This window comes from Bacillus rossius, chromosome 5 (assembly GCF_032445375.1).
Source record: "Bacillus rossius redtenbacheri isolate Brsri chromosome 5, Brsri_v3, whole genome shotgun sequence".
Classification (NCBI taxonomy): domain Eukaryota; kingdom Metazoa; phylum Arthropoda; class Insecta; order Phasmatodea; family Bacillidae; genus Bacillus; species Bacillus rossius.
In genome coordinates, this window is record NC_086333.1 from 1,792,075 (window position 1) to 1,811,445 (window position 19,371).

At 36.5% G+C, this 19,371-nt stretch overlaps 1 protein-coding gene across 8 annotated transcripts in view; it reads left to right on the top strand.

Moving 5' to 3' along the window:
• LOC134531541 (persulfide dioxygenase ETHE1, mitochondrial) overlaps positions 1 to 17,446 on the top strand; it is an 86,428-nt gene extending 68,982 nt beyond the window's left edge. For 6 of the 8 annotated variants that reach the window (XM_063367214.1, XM_063367213.1, XM_063367217.1 and 3 more), the window contains 2 exons: positions 110 to 226; positions 17,216 to 17,446. In XM_063367214.1, coding sequence (XP_063223284.1) covers positions 110 to 226; positions 17,216 to 17,256 — 158 coding nt within the window. In that variant the 3' untranslated portion in view covers positions 17,257 to 17,446. The remainder of the gene's footprint in view (positions 1 to 109; positions 227 to 17,215) is intronic. The other 2 variants (XM_063367216.1, XM_063367220.1) reach the window with 1 other exon arrangement.
• The last annotated feature ends 1,925 nt before the right edge of the window (positions 17,447 to 19,371 follow it).

Consider the following 19,371-nt stretch of genomic DNA (forward strand, 5'->3'; position numbering starts at 1 on the left):
GGATTAGCGGGGTTCGGATTAGCAGGACTCTACTGTACATCTAAATTAATACTTGTCATTATCTTTTGGTGTTTGCAAAGCACACTAGCAGTTTTAATGTTAATTTCAGGACATACAGCAACCACAGTATATGAAGAGAAGAAGTTTAACCCTCGTTTGACCAAGTCTCTGGAAGAATTTGTAAAAATCATGGAAAACCTGAATCTTCCATACCCGAAGATGATTGGTGAGAACATAGCATTTCTTGTAGCTTAGTAGTTTATATGTTGTTGCTGTGAGAGTTAGCACTTAACTGGGAGCACAAAGAGCACTACAGCTAAGTCGTAGACTCATTTGTTGTAAAAGAAGAGTTAGTGTACTTGCCAAGCGCAAGTAGTAATGTTGTGCACAGGAACCTGAAAGTGTGTGTTAACTTGCACATGGCCTGCATCATCTGCCACTGCTCGTTCCATTCATGTTCACACGCTATGACGTGACGAGATGCAAGCAAACCTCCAAGGCAAGGCTTGAGTTTGTCTCACACAAGCAGGAGTCTGTAAAAACAATTTTGTGTTCCTTTTGACATGTGTTCTGGTAATTGAAAAATACTCTTTCAATTTGTTGTTTAACATATTTAGTTCACATGTCTAAATTTAAAAGCATTTCCAAAGGATGACTAAAACTTTGATGGACTGTGCCGAGATTATACCAAAGTGCTTCAGAACCTATTAATTATATATGTATGTTCCCCTTAAAAACATTGAAACCAGAGTAGAAAATTATAACTGTGCATAAACAAGAAAAATATACAGTAGCAAATAATCAAAATTACTTGCCCATTGCGTATCAGAAAGATATTTTTCTCCACTGTCTGTATCGCTGTTACTTTAACAGCCAATTTTTACTATTTTATTGAATTCAATGTCTATTCTTCTGTCATTCTTCACATAGTCCTTTTCAATATTTTTTGTGTTTGCAACACTTTTCACTTGTCTACAGAATAGCTGCTGAACATTTCCTCACAAAATTGTATTTATCATATAGCAATGAAGAGATTTTTTTCCAGTATCTGTTTTTTTATGTTTGCCTACACCAGTTGTCAGGTTCTGATCAATGTGGGTTGAAGCCTGGCGAGTGACATCATGGCCACATTCCGTAATGAATGTGCCTATTTCAAATTGTTTTGTTGTTCGCGTACTTTTTACTGAAAGCAAAGACTACCATTTGTTGTTGTTTTTATTTTATTTATTTATTTTTTATTTATTTGAATTTGTCACATGCTCACCAACAGTCATAGACTTTAGTGGTGGGCACTACATGCAATAACAGGAACACAGTTATCACTACCAGTGTATGGACTCCCACCTCCGTGGGTACCATAGGAGGAAAACATCTACAGATGGCCAGCAAACGAGAGCAAGAGTACCACACACTAGCAGTGATAATAACAAAACAGACAAAACACTAACAAAGGTTAAAGAACCATTACACATAACACATAAAACATATAGGTAAAATCATATTATTAAATGTTAAGAGAGATTGAAGGAAAAATAATATAGCTATGACAGACATAAATCAGAATTTATAATCAAACACTGTTGGAATTCAAATATAGATTATTGTAATTTGTTATAAGTCTATAAATAATATCATTATTAGTAAGAAGAGTACACAGAGTAGAGCGTAAGTGGGAATTGAATTGAGGTATTCTTAAGGCAGTATTGTCAAGAAAATAAGGGCATCTGAATTTATGAATGTAACAATTATGAACAAAAAGAGCATCAAGATAGGCCCTACGGTCTACCAGAGGTGTCCAATTGGGGCGTGGGAGGTTCCTTGTAGTAATTAAATCTATAACTTTATTTTGAATACTTTCGATTTTTTCAGTATCTGTTAAGTTGATACCATTCCAGATAACAGAACCATATTCTAATTTTGATCTTATAAGTGCCATGTAAAGAGAGATAAGCGAGTCTGAATTGGTTGCATAAGAAGTAATAAATTTTATAAGCGCTAGAGTTTTTCGTGCATAGGAATATATGTAATCTACATGTTTATGGAAATATAGTTTTGAATCAAGAATGATACCGAGATCCTTTGTGTAGTGGGCTTGAGAGATGATAGAATTCGCTAATTTGTATGAATATTTAATCGGATGGTATTTCCTAGTGAACGATATAACCTTGGTTTTATCTTTGTTGGGTTTGACCAAGTTTCTTAGACACCAATTATTAACTTTAATAATATCTTCTTGTAATAAATCACAATCCTCTAAGGAATAAATAATTTTATAAATTTTTAGGTCATCAGCAAAAAGAATGCCAGTAGAGTAGCAAAGTACTTGTGTAATGTCATTAATAAATATATTAAAGAGAAGAGGTGAAAGAGTACCTCCCTGGGGAACACCAGAACACGCATTATACTGAGAAGATCTATGATTGTTGATCGATACAAAAAAACTTCTGTTGGATAGGTAGCTTGAGAACCAATTGATATAGTTTCCACAGAGACCAAAATGGGATAATTTAATAAGAAGTAAGGAATGGTTTACAGTATCAAAGTCTTTAGCTAAGTCGAAGTAACAGGCATCGGCCTGACCCCTATTAGTATCTATATTATATACAGGATTAAGAAAGGTAAGAAGATTAGTGATAGTAGACATACCAGACCTGAAACCATGTTGATTATTGGTGAGAGTATTACTAAGTTGAAAATTTAAAAATTTAGCTATAATTTTTTCAAAAATTTTGGAGAACCCATGAAGTAATGATATTGGCCTGTAGTTTGAGACATCTAATTTTGAACCATTTTTATGAATAGAAATCATTTTTGCTATTTCCAATTATTGGGAAATATATTCGTTTTCAGACTGGTGTTAAAAATGTGATAAAGTAGAGGTACTAAAAGTTGGGCACAGCCTTTAAGAATAAAATTGGGAATGCCATCAGGACCTGTGGATTTAGTTGATTTTAAGTCCTTAATTGCCCAAAGTATTAGACTTTCAGAAATTTTAGGCACAGCTATAGTCTCAACAGACATGACCGATGTAGTTATTGGGGGAGAAGTATTTGGGGTTACATATACACTAGAGAAATACTGAGCAAACACATTAGTTACCACATTCGGATCATTTGATATATCACCATTTACTTTAAGAGAAAGTTGTTCATAATAACCATCTTTCATTAATTTAACATATCTCCAGAAACTTTTAGGGTTTTTCTTGATATTGTTGTTTGTCGATTGAGTCCAATGGATTTTGTCGCGTTTAATTAGAGATTTCACAGATTTTCTAAAATGAGAGAACTTCGCATAGTAGAAAAGATAATTGTTTCTTTTGTACAACTTGTGGAAATGTTTTTTAGATTTAAGAGCACGTGTTAATTCGTTGGAAAACCAAAGAGGATATTTAGATTTTTTTTTACTAGAAAGAGGTATATAAGTATCAATTTTTTCAGAAATACAAGTTGTTAGTTGATCCACGAGATCATTAACATCAGTAGAACTATAAAAGTGTGACCAGTCACAGTCATTAATAGAGTTGTAAAGACCAAGATAATTACCTTTTTTGTAATTTCTGAACACAGAAGAGGGATTAATATTATTATGACATGTTTCTAACATGATGTTAATATTTAAAGCGGGATGGAATATATCTTCTTTGATAAGGATATCAGCAGAATGTGATACCAAACAATGAGGAAGATTAGAAAGACACAGATCTAAAAGATTTATAGCTGGTTGGGTACAATTAAATTGTGATAAACCAAGACTGGATGTGAAATTCAGTAGGTAACTGGCTTTAGATTTGACATGTGAGTGTATAATGTTATCAGCAAGAGAATTAGACCAGTCAATGCCAGGCACATTAAAATCACCGAGAATCAATATATCATCACAACAAACTAGCAGTTTATCTTCCAAGGCTTCAAAATAATTCCGGTAAACATTAGGTGTGATATCTGGAGGTAAGTAGATAGTACCAAGTATTAATGATTTCGTAGGCGTTAGTTTTATTTTTAACCAGACAGCTTCGATGCCGGGGAAAACGTAATCATACAAAGGATGCACTGATAAGAATTTATGCTTATTGATGGCAGATAAGACACCTCCGCCTCTATTCTTCATTGTCAGTTCTGAGTTTCTATCGTCTCTAAAAACTAAATAACGGTCTGTAAAATAGTGAGAGTTTATATTATTTTTGTTAAACCATGTTTCTGTTAAACAAATAATATCAAAATGTGAGCTAATTAGGTTTTCCTGAAATTCAATAGATTTGGTTCGTAAACCTCTCACATTTTGATACGCAACTGAATATTCTTCAAGAAACTGTTTCACAGGTGGAGATTAAGATGCTCCTCCAGGCACCAAGATTGAAGTAGATGTGGATGCGGAAATAGAAGTAGAGGTGGATGTGGAAGTGGATGCACTAGGCCTGATGATGGGTTCTTCAGATGCAGAGTTGTTGTTTAGAATTTGATAATGATGTAGTTTGCCGTAGAAGGGGCTTAACAAGCAGCCGTTTGGCCAAAAGACAATGTTATTTATTCTAGAAAAGTCCTCTTCCAGCACGAAAATGTGGAAAGATGCGTAGGAGTTGAATTTAGTTTTGAGTTTTGTTACTTTAACTTGGGATAAGTTCAGTTCATTAGATATGTAATCAATGATCTCTTGTTCTTGCACGGTCGGATCAAACCTAGTTATAAAAAGTGCCTTCGTTTTTTTATAAATAGGTTTGGGAATAATTTTTAACAAGGATATATTTCCAATGCCCACTTTCATGGGTGTTTTTTTCATGACCAGTTCACGCTTCATTTCAGGATGGCTTGTTGACTTGGCTTTACGTGTGTGCTGTACCAGCGTAAAACCATCTGTGTCGTCACATTTGTTATTTTCCTTTGTGCTGTCGCGCTGAGTGGAATGTAGGTCAGAGGACAGGCTGCTATTACCGGCGTGGTTCTGTGGAATCGCGCGGTCAGCTGGCTTGGCGATGAAAGGCTTCTTGAGGGCCTGACTGTATGAAGATTCAGGATGATTGTCGGAGAATAGTTTTCCTTTAATATTAATTATTTCCTGCCTGATTTCTGCTGTTTACGCTCTGGAATCCATAAGCAGGGTTTTCAGTATACAGTTCCCATTTTTTAACTCTTCGATTTTTACACATACCGTATTCATAATTTTGAGCAGATCTTCCATGTTCACCGTGTTCCTGTTGATACTTTCAGAAATGAGGGTGTCATTCGATGGTAGTTCCTGAGTGAACACAGGTTTTACCGGTGTTTTTTTAGGAGGTGACCGAAACATGGTCGCACAGACGTCACTGTCTAGTACTGATATAGATACATCGTTACTTGATAGATCAAAACCCGCAAATTCCGATTGATCTAGTATTGAGGAATTAATGATTAATGATCCTGAGCACTAACTAAAAAATTTTAACACGGGAGTTAATCGCTTCAAAACATCGAAACCGAGGAGCGCGCCTTAAACACGTCCGCTCAGTCTGAACGCTCGTCCGCAACTCTTTGTTGTTATTGTTGCAGAGAATTTAATATTGTTATTTGTCAGCCAGATCTTGATGTCTTGTGTTAGGGATGATGGTGTAAATAATTTTTTCAACTTAACATTATGATAACTAGCATTTAAAGTTATATTTTTTAGTTAATTACTTTTCGCCCACATAGAAACGTTTAAAAAATTCATATCCTTATGGTAGTCTCAAGACTTCTCTTTGACTAATAAGCAAAGAATTTGGAACAAAGACATCCTCTTAACCTGCATGCACAATAATTAATCATTAACATTTTCCAATAGAATCTGTGATGCTTATTTCCATAACTGACTGCCAAAAATCACTTACGCTGTGTGTTGCATGAACATAAGTTTTGTCAACAAGTTATGCTAGTTGCGAAATTCAAGTATTTGTTAAAGATATTACACTCTACAAGTAGCTAATTTATGCATTTCAGTCAAAATCTTTCACTTCAGTTAGCACTTTTTTAGCACTTTTTCAATCGGAAACCTAGCTTCTTCAATAAGTTTCTAAAGTATTCCCTGGAGCAGTTTAAAATGAAGTCTTCTTTCAATACCTTATTCAAGTTATTTATTGTTGGAGCAAATTTTATTACAGCATAAATCTCGTGCATTTTTTCCCCACACACCATGCAAAAGTGTCTACGTCTATTGTTCCTATATTATCTGTTTTCTTACCTGTAGGTGCCAAAAAAGTCTAACTGGATATGCTCTTTGCCTCTGCTATAATTTGTTTAGCTGTTGATGTTGAGGCAAATGTTGAAGCACTTTTTTTAAGCAACATTGTACTTCTATCTATACAACTTTTTTTTTGTTCACTAAAGTCTGTTGCAACTTTGAACACCATCTCCCATGCTTGTCCCGGCAATGGCACACCAGATTTAATATGTGATTTAAAACCAGGTGGTTTTACGTTAATGGTATGGTGTAACTGTGACTGCTGGACTGCCGTGTGCGAACTGTCATCAGTTGGAGCGTGTTTCATCCATAGTTTGCAGTGAGCTTGTAGTGGGCATTTACTCTCTTTTTCCAATGCATGATGTCTGCTATTAGTGCTGTCCTTGTGATTCGGTGTGTTCTGTTTCCAGATATATTCAAAAAGCACAAAAGTTTTAAACACAACTGTTAAAAATATTATTTTATAATTTGGAATAAGAATTTTGGAAATACATTGTCTTCTTGTATTTCATCAAGAGAATCATATGATCTTACTTCTAAGGAAATGTAACTGAAAGATGCCATCTTCATGTAACCTTTTTTCTTATACTTTTTTATATCTTTTAACTAGTTGCCCGACCCGCCTTCGCACGGCTATACTAATGGAAAAAAATCTAGCCACATCTCCCATTTACAGTAATGGTAAATAAAAAAAATTCAGTGAAAATTTATTACAATGCTGTATAATGTACCGAAGAGAAAATGAATAGCACCGATGGTTTCCCGACTCGTGCACGCAATGTACAACTGAAGTACCCGTACTTTGCTACGACAGTCTACAGGCAGATCACTCTTGCGCCGCTCATTATACATGCCCCTCCTTGTGGGTACGCCACTGCCGCGCGATGCCCATTGCCATGGAGACGCAGAAGGCATGAACAATGCAAAATCCTGTTCTCATGCAGACAAAGTACCCACTGTTGCCTGGTTTTAACCACCCATGGGATTAATTTTCGGAAAATGTCATCCTGCGTAACATAAGGAACATTACTGTGAAGTTTCAAGCCTGTAAAATATATATATACTTGAAAAAAAGGGCAATAAAAAAAAATTAAACACAGAGAGAGGGAAAAAAACAATAATTTAGGTTTGCGATTTAAAGTGATAAAAAGTATTTAAATACTAATTGAACTCGTATGAAGGTACTGATTGCTTCGTTGTTAAATCACACGGGTGTTTTTTACTTGTATGGGAAAATTAAGAATGATAAGGCATCTAGTGCCTGGCAACAATGTTAATAGGCAATAGGAAATAAACTTCTAGCGCCTGCGGCATTGTCAACACACACTTCGTACGTGTACTGCATGTTGTATCTAACCCCCTACAACGCATTTGATTATAAATTGTACTTTTAGTAAGGATCCCTAATGTTATTGATAATATAATATAATTTTTCAAATCGGACCAGTGGTTCCTGAGATTAGCGCGTTCAAACAAACAAACAAACAAACAAACTCTTCAACTTTATAATATTAGTATAGATATTAAACATTTTGGATCAATATAACTATACTACATAATTAATAGTATGCCTTGTTATTGTTAGTGATCAACTAACTGGTACAAATATCTTTTTGTGTGAAATAATAATTGGTGTTAAGAATTTATATTTTTTCTTTGAGAATGTGTACAACTGTAATAATGTTGTCAAAAGACATTTTTGTGATCTTAAAAAATGAACTAATAGTATAATTTAAAGAAATCGTGAAACTGATAATAATTATTGATGGTATAGAAATTAAGAATTTTAATGTTAACAAGCCAGGTAGTATTCAATCTGTTAACAGTATGTAACTTTGCTCTATACTGCAATCTAAGTGTAAGCTAGCTGCTTGACCAATCCTTCCTCCACTCTCTATGTGCACACTTGGTGACATTAGGGCCTGCACTGGTTCTCTTGCCTTTATGTTGCCTTATATACAGGGTGTATCAAAATTCATGTTACAACGCTTGAGGGTAGAAAGCTCTTATTATTTGCAACCATTTTTGCCAATAAACATGTTGCCGGAAACGCGTAGTTAAGCCCCTGTAGCCCCAGAAAGAGTCAGCATAGGCAACCCGTTGTAGAGTGTTATGTTGTGGATGTGCGGGCGTTCAAGTAGAGAAATAACCTTTTTAATCGTGGCACAGATTTTAATTTCACTCTGAAATCAATCACAGCTTCGGCCTTGTTTCACAACATTGAAATGTTGCATATGTTTTAACAACGTGACAGCCTAAAGCAACGGCTCAAAAACACGCCCACCTTGAGCGACACAGAGGTGGCAACGGCGAATCATGTTTTCACAAATACGCTGGAGCATATGTGGAGTCGACCTTATGATTTCGACCAATGATTCGCTGTGTAAGCTCTTCTACCGTTTCTACTGACGTAGCGTAGATAAGCCCCTTTAACGGGGTTAGGTCCGGTGACCTTGGCGGCCATGCGACAGGGCCCGCTCGTCCAATCCATCGGTTTGGAAATGTTTGGTTTAAATACTCTCGCACTTGCAGGGAAAAATGAGCTGGTGCCCCGCCATGTTGGTACCACATCACACGTCGGACATGCAATGGAACCTCTTCAAGAAGACCTGGTAGTTCGTTCTGAAGGAAGTGGAGGTATCCGGCGCCGGAAAGTCGTGGCGGAAGTAAACAAGGCCCGATGAGTACGCCGTCAACAATACCGGCCCACACATTAACTGAAACACGTTCCTGGCGAGCTGTAACACCCGTTGCATGCGGATTGACATAATTCCAAACATGGCTGTTGTGCGAATTGAGAATAGCGTCTTGAGTGAACTTGGCTTCATCGCTGAATAAAACCGCTAACTAGGGGTTCCTCAATACTCTTCAAATGTACCAACGAGAAAAGGTCATGCGAAGAGGATAGTCCGCCGAACCCATGTGTTGCACTTTTTGAAGGTGGTACGGGTACAAGAGTTGCTCATGAAGAACTCGCCAAACAGTCATTTTGTCAGGGTCCATATCGGAACCTTCTGCCCTTGTGCTTGTATCCGGACTCTCCTCAAATCTCTGAAGTACATCTTCTTCAAAACTGGGAGTACGAACCCTGCGTGGAGCACCAGCATTTGGTCTTGTGACGGAACATGTACCAGTATCACACATTCGCTGAGTAAGTCTTGCAAACATGGTGTGAGCTGGAATCCTACGACCCGGATATCGTTCTTCGTACAGACGACGGGCGGCTCGTCAATTTTGTCTAGCTTCCCCGTAAACAAGCAGCATGTCCGTGTACTCACTAAACGTGTACTCCATTGAGCTCTACTAAAACGTCGCCCTTTTCAGAACCACAGCGAAAGAAATGACACCATGAGTTTGCTTGTACGACAGAACAGTCAACGACAGACCCCCAGTGATAACAAAACACACTGCAACACTGCGATGTCACGCTGCGCAGTGCTATGGCACGGCACGAACGGAAGTAAAGGGCGAGGGCGCCACCGGAAGTAAAAAGGGGCGGGGTCAGCATTCGACATCATACAGTCCTCTCAAGCGCTGCCCGGCGTCATAAACACGTAATTCACCACAGCATCGTCTGTCTCGCACAAAGCCCAACTGGTTGCCTACGCTGACTCTTTCTGGGTCTACAGGGGCTTAACTACGCATTTCCGGCAACATGTTTATTGGAAAAAATGGTTGCGCAATAATAAGAGCTTTCTACCCTCAAGCGTTGTAACATGAATTTTCATACATCCTTTATATACTTGCAATAATATTGCCAAAAGTATTTTGTCTGTAATTTTTAATTTATACTATACTTTATTTATTAACTGGTAGGCATGTGTGAATATTAAATTTTCATTACGAATCGAAGTGAGAAGCGAATAGTTACTATTTGTGCAAAGTCGAATCGAGTGTGAATAGTAGCATTTTACAAGCAAAAAATTCTCTTAAATTTTTTTTTATCTCAACTCGCCAACCCCATTAATAAAGTGCCCCACATTAAAAAAAAAATTGAAACTTTGTTTTGTTATTTGAAAACATGAAATAAACTATTTTGAAAAAATTCTTATATGTAAAATTGAATTATCATTGTTTTATAAACACATACACCATCTCAAAACATAAATTGAAGTACTGTTCTTTGAGCTATCAAAAGTATCCATTGTTATAAATATATTGAAATCTTTACTACACCGGGAAAAATTATTGAACTCCAATGTGAATTTGGGGCAAGAACAAAACACAAAAACTATTTTAAAATATACACACACAAAACACCATTTAAATCTATTTATATATATAACATATAAACACTAGGATTTGGTTATAGCCTGTCAGTAGTTTAGCTGAGGAACAAGTTTTCTCTTCGTGCTGAAACAACATTCGCAGTTGCTGAAAATGAGACGCTCTGAATTTACTTGTGTGGCAGGAACCCCCAGATACTTTAGAGCTACTTTGGGTAAATATCGGTACTTTGTGCCTTCATTTTTACACCAATTTAATGGATTCTTATGTCTGCTGATGCAGGGTTCTTTTAAGTACCTCATACATCTTCTCCATCATAATTTTTATTGTCTTGCGCTGGAATACTGTCCAAGACAGCCCTTGGAGAAGATGTTAGTGCAGAGTTAGGAATGCTAGATTTAACTTCTTGTACATAAATGGAATCAGTTTTCATACTTTTAATTTCCGACAAAAGAATGGTTTCTGATTCCTTTGTTGATAGAAGAACACATTTAAATCTGGGATCTACCAACATTGCAACACACTGTAGGAGCTCGTGCATGCAGTTTTGAAACCTCGACTTAAGGTTTTTATGCAACGCACTTGCAAATGTCACTCCATCTTTTTTGATTCGAGGTTACAAAGAAGACAGTGCAATACTGGAATAATCATAGACAATGTTGGGTGTTTCCACTCATTTCTTCTGTGGTCTCTGCATGTTGTTGTAAAACTTGAACAAAGTTCTCAGCATGTTTCCATTCCACTGCAGTCAGCATGTCTGTTTCACCAGAGTTCACGTGGTCTGCAACAAGAGCAGGTTTCATTTCCAGCAGTCTCTTGAGCATTTGGTACTCTGAGCACCAACGAGTATCAACATGCTGAATTACCTTCAACTGCTCCTGGAGTGTGTGTAGTCTTCCTAGCACGAGTGCTTCTTCGGTAATGACCAACTATACTCCTGGCCTTACTAAGAAGTGTGGTTGTACCCGGGCAATCATTCTTGCTGTTTTCAATTGCAATTTGAAGGGTATGAGCAAAACATGATCTTGAACCATCTCTAAATAATGACGCAGAAGCCTGTCTGAAATTATGGGCATTGTCAGTGATACAAAATAATGGTATAGGTGACACTGCTAGGTCGATTCTCCAGTCAGTTAGAACATTTTTTAGGGTAGCAGCCACATTAACACTTGTGTGGGATTCATTTACAACAGTGTTGCTCATTGCAAATGATACCGAAGTTAATTCAGGTCGGAGATAATGGCAGGTAAGGCTGATGTAACTGTCTGTTGAACGTGAAGTCCAGCTATCAGATGTAAATGCTGTGGATGATATTGTTGGTAAATCTTCTTTGAGGGTTTGTTTTTTTCCTCATAAAGATCTGGAATAAAAAGTTCAGAGAAAGTACTTCTTCATGGTACTGTGTATGTAGGTGCACTATTTTAGTGTCCCATTAACTCTTGAAACCCATTCCCTTTTACAAACTTGACGTCGACCGGGGCTACGCCCGATGTGCCTCACGTCTCGCCCCTGCAGGCCCTCCTCCCACCACCACCCTCTATGATCCGGGCGTAGTGTGTGTATGTGTGTGTGTGTCCGCCCGCGCCCACCGGTGTGACGTCAGTGCTTCGCTCCCGAGGACGAACATTCCCGAGGCAGACTTTAATTTAGTCGAAGGCATAAGAAAATTAACAAAAAAAATACATACGAGTGGTCGCAACGTGACATAATTGAGTTTCACTTTGTCTTTTTTACCACTAGAGATTACATTATAATCAGAGAACAGTTATTATCATGCATATAATAAATTATATCGCTGTGTACGACCTACAAATTATCAAAACAATACAATTTTCATTGTGACATAACCTACAGGCAGGCATTTGAACGATTGTTTGCATTTATCGCATTGTGCTGAACAACGTCTGTGAAAAAATTCCATATTGCACTACTTTTTTTTCTTTTTGACGTTATTTTTTTAGCTTTTAATGATCCCTCTGCGCCTTTATCCATTTATAATTTTGTTAGACAAAATTAATAAGCCCAGTAGGCGACACAATGTTGCAGTAGGTTATGTAACTCTTAAGATTAATCGATTATGAAGTCAAATTTGTACGAGAGGTCAATCTTCCAAAGTTAACAGAAAATAAATTGCCCGTGTGACGTAAAGACTTGAATCATATGAAGCTTTATTTAATGCAAACAGTTCATATCGGTTAGAAGTGCCATTTAATATTAAAAAAAAATTTAAATTTGATTGTACTATCGAAGTTTTGCACATGCCTATGAACTAGCTGAATTACCCATGCTTAGCTAGGGCAGTCTAAAGGCAGAGCACACCGCACTGCTCATTGCACATGCCCCTACTCCACTGCCATTGCGAAAGCCGTTGCCATGGAAATGAAGAAAGCGTCAACAATACCATGGTGAAATTTCATCAAGAATAATTAAATTCTGTTTCAAGGTGTGGGTTTCTAAAAATCTCACCTAGATAGCAACCTTCCTTGTTATTTTGAAGGTCAAGTGTGCAATATTTCATCATAGTCAGTTAAATGGTTTAGAAATGTATATAGGAAAAACTAACATTAATTTATATATACAGTATCCGGCAAAAAGACTCTCGTAATTCAAAAGGCAGTTACAAACAAACAAGGAAATGTACATAAAATATTCTTTTATTTGTAAACAACAAATACTATGCCATTTTAAATTACTTGATTTTAAACATTATGTCCGGTAAATGGCGTCCTCCATTGTTGACACATTGATGAAGCCTTTCCCAGAAGTTGTCCATCGTTAGTCATATCATTTCCGGTGGAATGGCAGCCACTTCCTGGTTGATTGCCTCCTTAAGTTCTTGCAGGGTTGTGGGGCGATGTTTGTACACTTGCAACTTTAAGTTTCCCTAAAGAAAAAATTCACAAAGTGATAAATTTGGTAACCTTGGGGGCCAGGAGATGTTTCCTCACAAAGAGAGAAGATGCCCAGGAAACAACTCTCAAAATTGCTAGAGATCGCCGCGAAGTGTGAGCTGTGGCTCCGTCTTGTTGGGACCAGACTTCTGCCTCTGCATGGTTCCCAACAAACTGGTGTAACTGAGGTCGGAGGAAGGTCTCAATCATGTGGCAGTAGCGATTCAAATATACAGTTACCGTTAGCTGATCTTTGAAAAAATATTGACCCCACACACCAAATTCAGCAACGGCACACCAAACTGTCACACGAGGGCAGTGAAGTGGTTGATGGTGAAGTTCCTCAGGGTTTTCTGCTGCTCAGTAGTGGAAATTTTGTTTGTTTACAGTACTTGACAAGTGGAAATGGGCCTCATCAGACAAAATCAACACAGCGCCAGGGAGAATGTTCTGAAGAATGTCTCTCACTTAATTCTTGGAACCATCATTTTGTAGGGGTGCATGTGAAGATCTCTGTGCAGGATTCTTCTTGCACTCTATCAAACAATCCCGTAGTAGCTGCCTGTTAAAGCGCTAAACACTTTGGAGATTACTGAATGACGCTCTCACACGTACCACATTTTCCGGTGTTCTTACAGTTCGAGGTCGGCCAGGTGATTTTCTTTTCAGTGGAGAACCTGTTGCTCTAAAGTTTGATATCCAAACGTGAATAGTTTTTCTATCTGGAACAAAATCATGTCGGCCAAGTTCAAACCGAACTGAGTATTAATCACAGAACCACCATTACGAATATACTCCTCCACAGCAAACACACGATGCTCACAATACCATGCCATTGTACCTACTGACAATGGCATGTATTTGCTATCGATTGATAAAATATGGTTAACATAAGTCATCAAGAAGATAGGGACCTACATAGGTTCTATATTCAGTTTGTATTTTTTTCATTTTAATTGTAATAAATTGTGTGTTTTTAATTATTAATAGTGTAAGGAACATCACTTGCAATAAGGTTGTTGTAGTCAGAGTTCAACGGCACCCTGTGTTGGATTGGTAGTTGAAGGGTTTGTAGTGTGACTGGGGCGGAGATTGGAAGAGAGCTGGAGCAGTGTACTGGCTGGTTGAGGCTGGCAGTGGGGTTGGCTTGCGTGGTCCCTGGAGAACGTGACTGCCACTTGTCTCTAGTTCTAGTGTCAGCTAGACAGCTCATTAAGGGGGTAGTATCCTAAATTAGTTTGCTTCTAATATTTCTTGTTTTGGCACATTATAGTATAAACCATATTTAATTATTTATAGAATGTTTCCTCTTCTAAACAAGTCTTTATTTAATGGTTTTTATGAACTTGAAGGAAATTTTTTACTTCTTATGTAGTGAAAGCATGAAATCATTTTGTAAGTATACAGTTTTGGATTAACCATTAATACGTAGCCTTCGTCTTAACACTGGTTTTTAATACATCGTTCGTAAATCAATAAAAACTAAGTTATCTCAAATTCCTGAAAAAATTAAGGTTTAGGTTTTGCAAAATCTACTTGCTAATGCGAAGTTGAGGGCTTAGTCAGTTTAGAATATTGACCTGTTTCCTGCTACATCTCTACTTCTGTAGTGAAACAAAATACTCTTAAAAACAGTTTGTATGTTCCATATTAATGCACTAAAAAGGTTGTCAAAAATTTCTACCTGCATCTTAGGGTTTGGAAATGTCTTAGCATTACTCATAATGTGTCTGTCACATCTTTAATACACGAATCAATGTCGCCTAACATCTTTACTGGTTTTTGATACTTATGCCAATTTAAGAAGGTTCGTTTAGTCAATAGTTCATTTAGTGTGTGCATAGAAAGTAACTTAACTCATAGCCTGGAGATCATAGGAAAAATAATAGAATAAAAAATATTTGTTTAGCTAACCAGATCAACAAAAGTAACCACAACAAAACAAAACATAAAAAAAAAACATGTGATACAAAACACATTACTTAATCTTAAAAACATGTTGAACTTATGAAGCATGAATGCAAATTTACTTTGTTTTGAAGATGATTGTTTGTTTTAAGTCCTTTTAAATGCTCCTCAATTTCTGCAACTTTGTATTGAGTTACTGAGATTAATTTTTGCTTCTTGCTTTCCAGTTCTTTGGCCATAATTAAAGATTTACTTTTATCACTTACCTCTTTCTCCTCTGCTTTGAAGTGACTTCATAAGAACCATAATTTGAGGCCTTATTTAATTCATTAGGATAAACTGTGCCCACAAAACATAACAATTGTGCAATATGCAGAACATGACACACAAGGGCCTGGTTAGCTGTCAGTGTCACATTACCAACTGACTGCTCATCAAAAGACATGACAGTGGCCAATGAGACAGTCTTTTTTTCCAGCAAGGCTCCACAAGTGATGATCCAACAGTTCAATAGGCAGTAGGGAAAAGACCACGGGGACACAATCTGGAGGATTGAACTCGAACGGAGCTTGTTTCCACCAAGTGGGACAAATGAGCTCTTGGAGGTTGTTCACCGTGTTAGTCATGAACAACTTCATCTGATGAGCTGTGTAGTACATGCCAAAACCACTTGTGAATCAGTCCAGGCAGTGAGGAAAGACACAGACAAGGCTTCCTTGTAAGTTCCAATCACATGGTGGAGAGCTCTGAACAGCTCCAAGCAAGGGGGTCTTTTAACCTTGACTGGCACAACTTCGGTGTTGCTTGTTAGCAGATGAATGCTGGCTCAATAAGCATCTGTATTACTGCAGCATAACTAATCTCAAACTGTCAGATAACCCACGTAGAATACACAGAGCTTTCTGGACCTGCAATGAACCTAGTAGCAGCAATTGAGGACAGACAAGGAAGCTCCCAGCTAAAGTGATCACACTGCTCAACAATATCATGGAGATGATTATCTCAGTCAATGCAACTAATTGTTAGTAAACATCAACAGTTGAGTAAGCCATTCTAGGGGATTAAATATTCTAGCCACTGTGGCAAGGATGCTCCTCTTTGTGACCTCGGATTACTTAGGAGAAGGTGTCCCAGACAGGGTTCCATTGTAGTCCCATATCAGGATCCAGGTCGAACGACTGGGGTAATGAACAATCTCAGTCAGAAGTCAGTTCAGGAGAGCTGATAGGTTGCTCATGAATTTGATAGACTTGGTAATGAGATGAACAGTTATTTGTTGATACATTTGTTTGTAGTCTGCTGTAAACACAACCATATATGTAGCTGAAAATTCAATAAAACAGTAACAAATCATAAATGTCTCTTTCTAGATTTGGGCCTGTCAGTAATGTGGCTTTAAGTAAGACACCGGTAGAGCTTTCAGATGATGCATGAAGAACCACATATAGATTTGTAGTTGTATAGTGTGTTCACTATACAGTGGTAGTGTTCATATTTTAGGCTGGAGATTCATTGCTGTACTCAATTTTATATGTAATTCCTACATTTTAAATAAAACATGAATTGTTGGGTTCAGACTGAATATTTCAGTGTGAAATAACAGGAAAAACAAAAAAGTTATTAAATTGATAATGTTACACAAATTTTAACTTGACATAAAAAGTGCAGTGGCAGACCCTAAAACTTGACTAGAATTAATATGAATAAAAACCATTATGTACAATTTTTTTTGCTGTTTGAATATTTTATGTTTGTCATTAGACTTGTGGAAGTAAGACAGTGGAAACTAGCTGGCACTAGCCAGGAAGCAAGTCACTAGGTACTAGGCAGTACAGTACACGTATGCTACAAGAGCAAGCGTACTGTAACGTTATGCTGGGCTGGAGACGCCTGTGTGTGCCTCTAAGCATCACAGTGACTCTCAGAGCTGTTATTAGCTGCTGCCGGTCCACTGCAGTCATTACTACTAACTGTGTTCTTATAACCATTTATTTCAGATGTAGCTGTGCCCGCCAACAGAGTGTGTGGACTTCAATAACTGCTCTAGTCAAGCCAAGTATCAAGATTATTAGTATTGGTTAGAAACTTTATGTATTGCGTGATATCTGTGATATTGTTTTTTTTCTTCACAAATATGTTATAATGCATCTAAAAATGTAAGTAATAGATAGGAGCTGGAATATGTAGCATTTATTTTTGACAAAATTAACATCTATTATTTTTATCAACTAGACTCTAATTATTGTGAAAATATAATTATAAATGCATCTTATTTAAAACTCAACATTTACATTTAAAATGTTTGTAAACTAAATATTCATGTATACAAAACTAAATATTCATGTATACAAAGAACCAACTATTTCAGTTTTGTATAAAAAAATTTTTAAAGTTACTTTCTAGATAAAAATTACAAAAAAAAAAACAACTTATTGCATTTAAAAATTGGTAGTGTAATATGCTAACAAACGTTAAGTCGCAGATTTAATCTATAGAATAATACAAAAATCAACTGAATTAAGTGGTGGGGCTTGCATAAAAGAGATATGGCAATATCACTAATAATTTATTATTTATTATTTATTTATTAAAATTTGTGACATGCACACCAACAGCCGAAGCTTTAGAGGTGTGCACAGAACAAGTAATACAAACACGACACATACAAGCGAATAAATACAACATAAACAGGATAATAAAAGACGACACATACAAGCGAATAAATACAACCTACACAGGAAAATAAAGGACGACACAATAACAAACAAAACAAAACAGCAACTGAGATAATTTTAACTAATTGATCTAAAATTGGAAGAATAAACAGGATTATAAAATTACTCAGAATATTAGGGTAATCATAAAAATTAAAATTTGAAGTTTTTAATAAAATTTTCATATTTATTGAAATTTGAGATAAGTCTGTAAATTAAATCATTATTATTGTGTAAGGAACATAATAGGGATCGAAGGCGGCTTTTGAACTGCGGGACTCGAATACCAGAGTTATCAAGTAAGTATAAGCAATTAATTTTTGAACTATAGCACTTAAACACAAACAGGGCATCCAGATGGATGCGACGATTTGAAAGAGATTCTAATTTGGGTAATTGATGGTGTCTAGAACTAATTATTTTGAAAAATTTATTTTGTATGGATTCAATTTTGTCACTGTCGGTGGTGTTAATACTGTTCCAGATAACTGAGCAATATTCGAGTTTACTTCTAACTAAGGACAAATAAAGAGTAAGAATGGATTCAATATTAGATGCATAGTAAGTTATATAATTTATTAAATATAAGGTTCTACGGGAAAAGGATACTAAAGAATTAACATGTTGATGAAAGAATAGTTTGGAATCAAGAATAACACCAAGATCTTTTATACTAAGAGATTTGGAAATTTTTGAGTTGTCAAGAAAATAATCATATTTAACTGGATGAATTTTCCTTGTGAAAGAAATAATTTTTGTTTTATCTTTGTTAAGTGAAACTAAATTCATTTTGCACCAATTATCAATTTCAGTAATATCAGATTGAAGAAGCAGACAGTCATTTAAGGAGGAAATTTCTCTGGATATTTTAAGATCATCAGCAAACAGAAAACCAGTAGTATGATGAAGAACTTTAAAAATATCATTGATATAAATATTGAATAATAAGGGAGATAAAGTACCCCCTTGAGGCACACCAGAAGTAGCATGATATAAAGTAGAAGTTTTTTTATTAAGTGAAACAAAGAAACATCTATCTTTAAGGTAACTAGTAAACCAGGTTATATAATTATTACAGAGACCGAAGTTAGAAAGTTTAGCTAGTAAAATGGAGTGATTGACAGTATCAAAGGCTTTAGCCAGATCAAAATAACATGCATCAACCTGCCCCCTTGTTGTAACTTTATTGTATTGTCACGTGCACCTAGCCGGTGCCACCGCCATTTCTGTCACGATCCACCTTCAGAGGGGGGGGCGAGAATCGTAGCTCTTTACATAGAAACAACTCGCTTGGCATCAACTAGTCTTAACTTCATAAAATACTTTACTGTACCTAGGATCATAGGTTCGTCATCCCGTACAGGATGTCTGGTGAGAGCTGAACTAAGGAGATTTTGCAAAATAACATAATACTTAATTAAAATTATTTTATTCTTAAA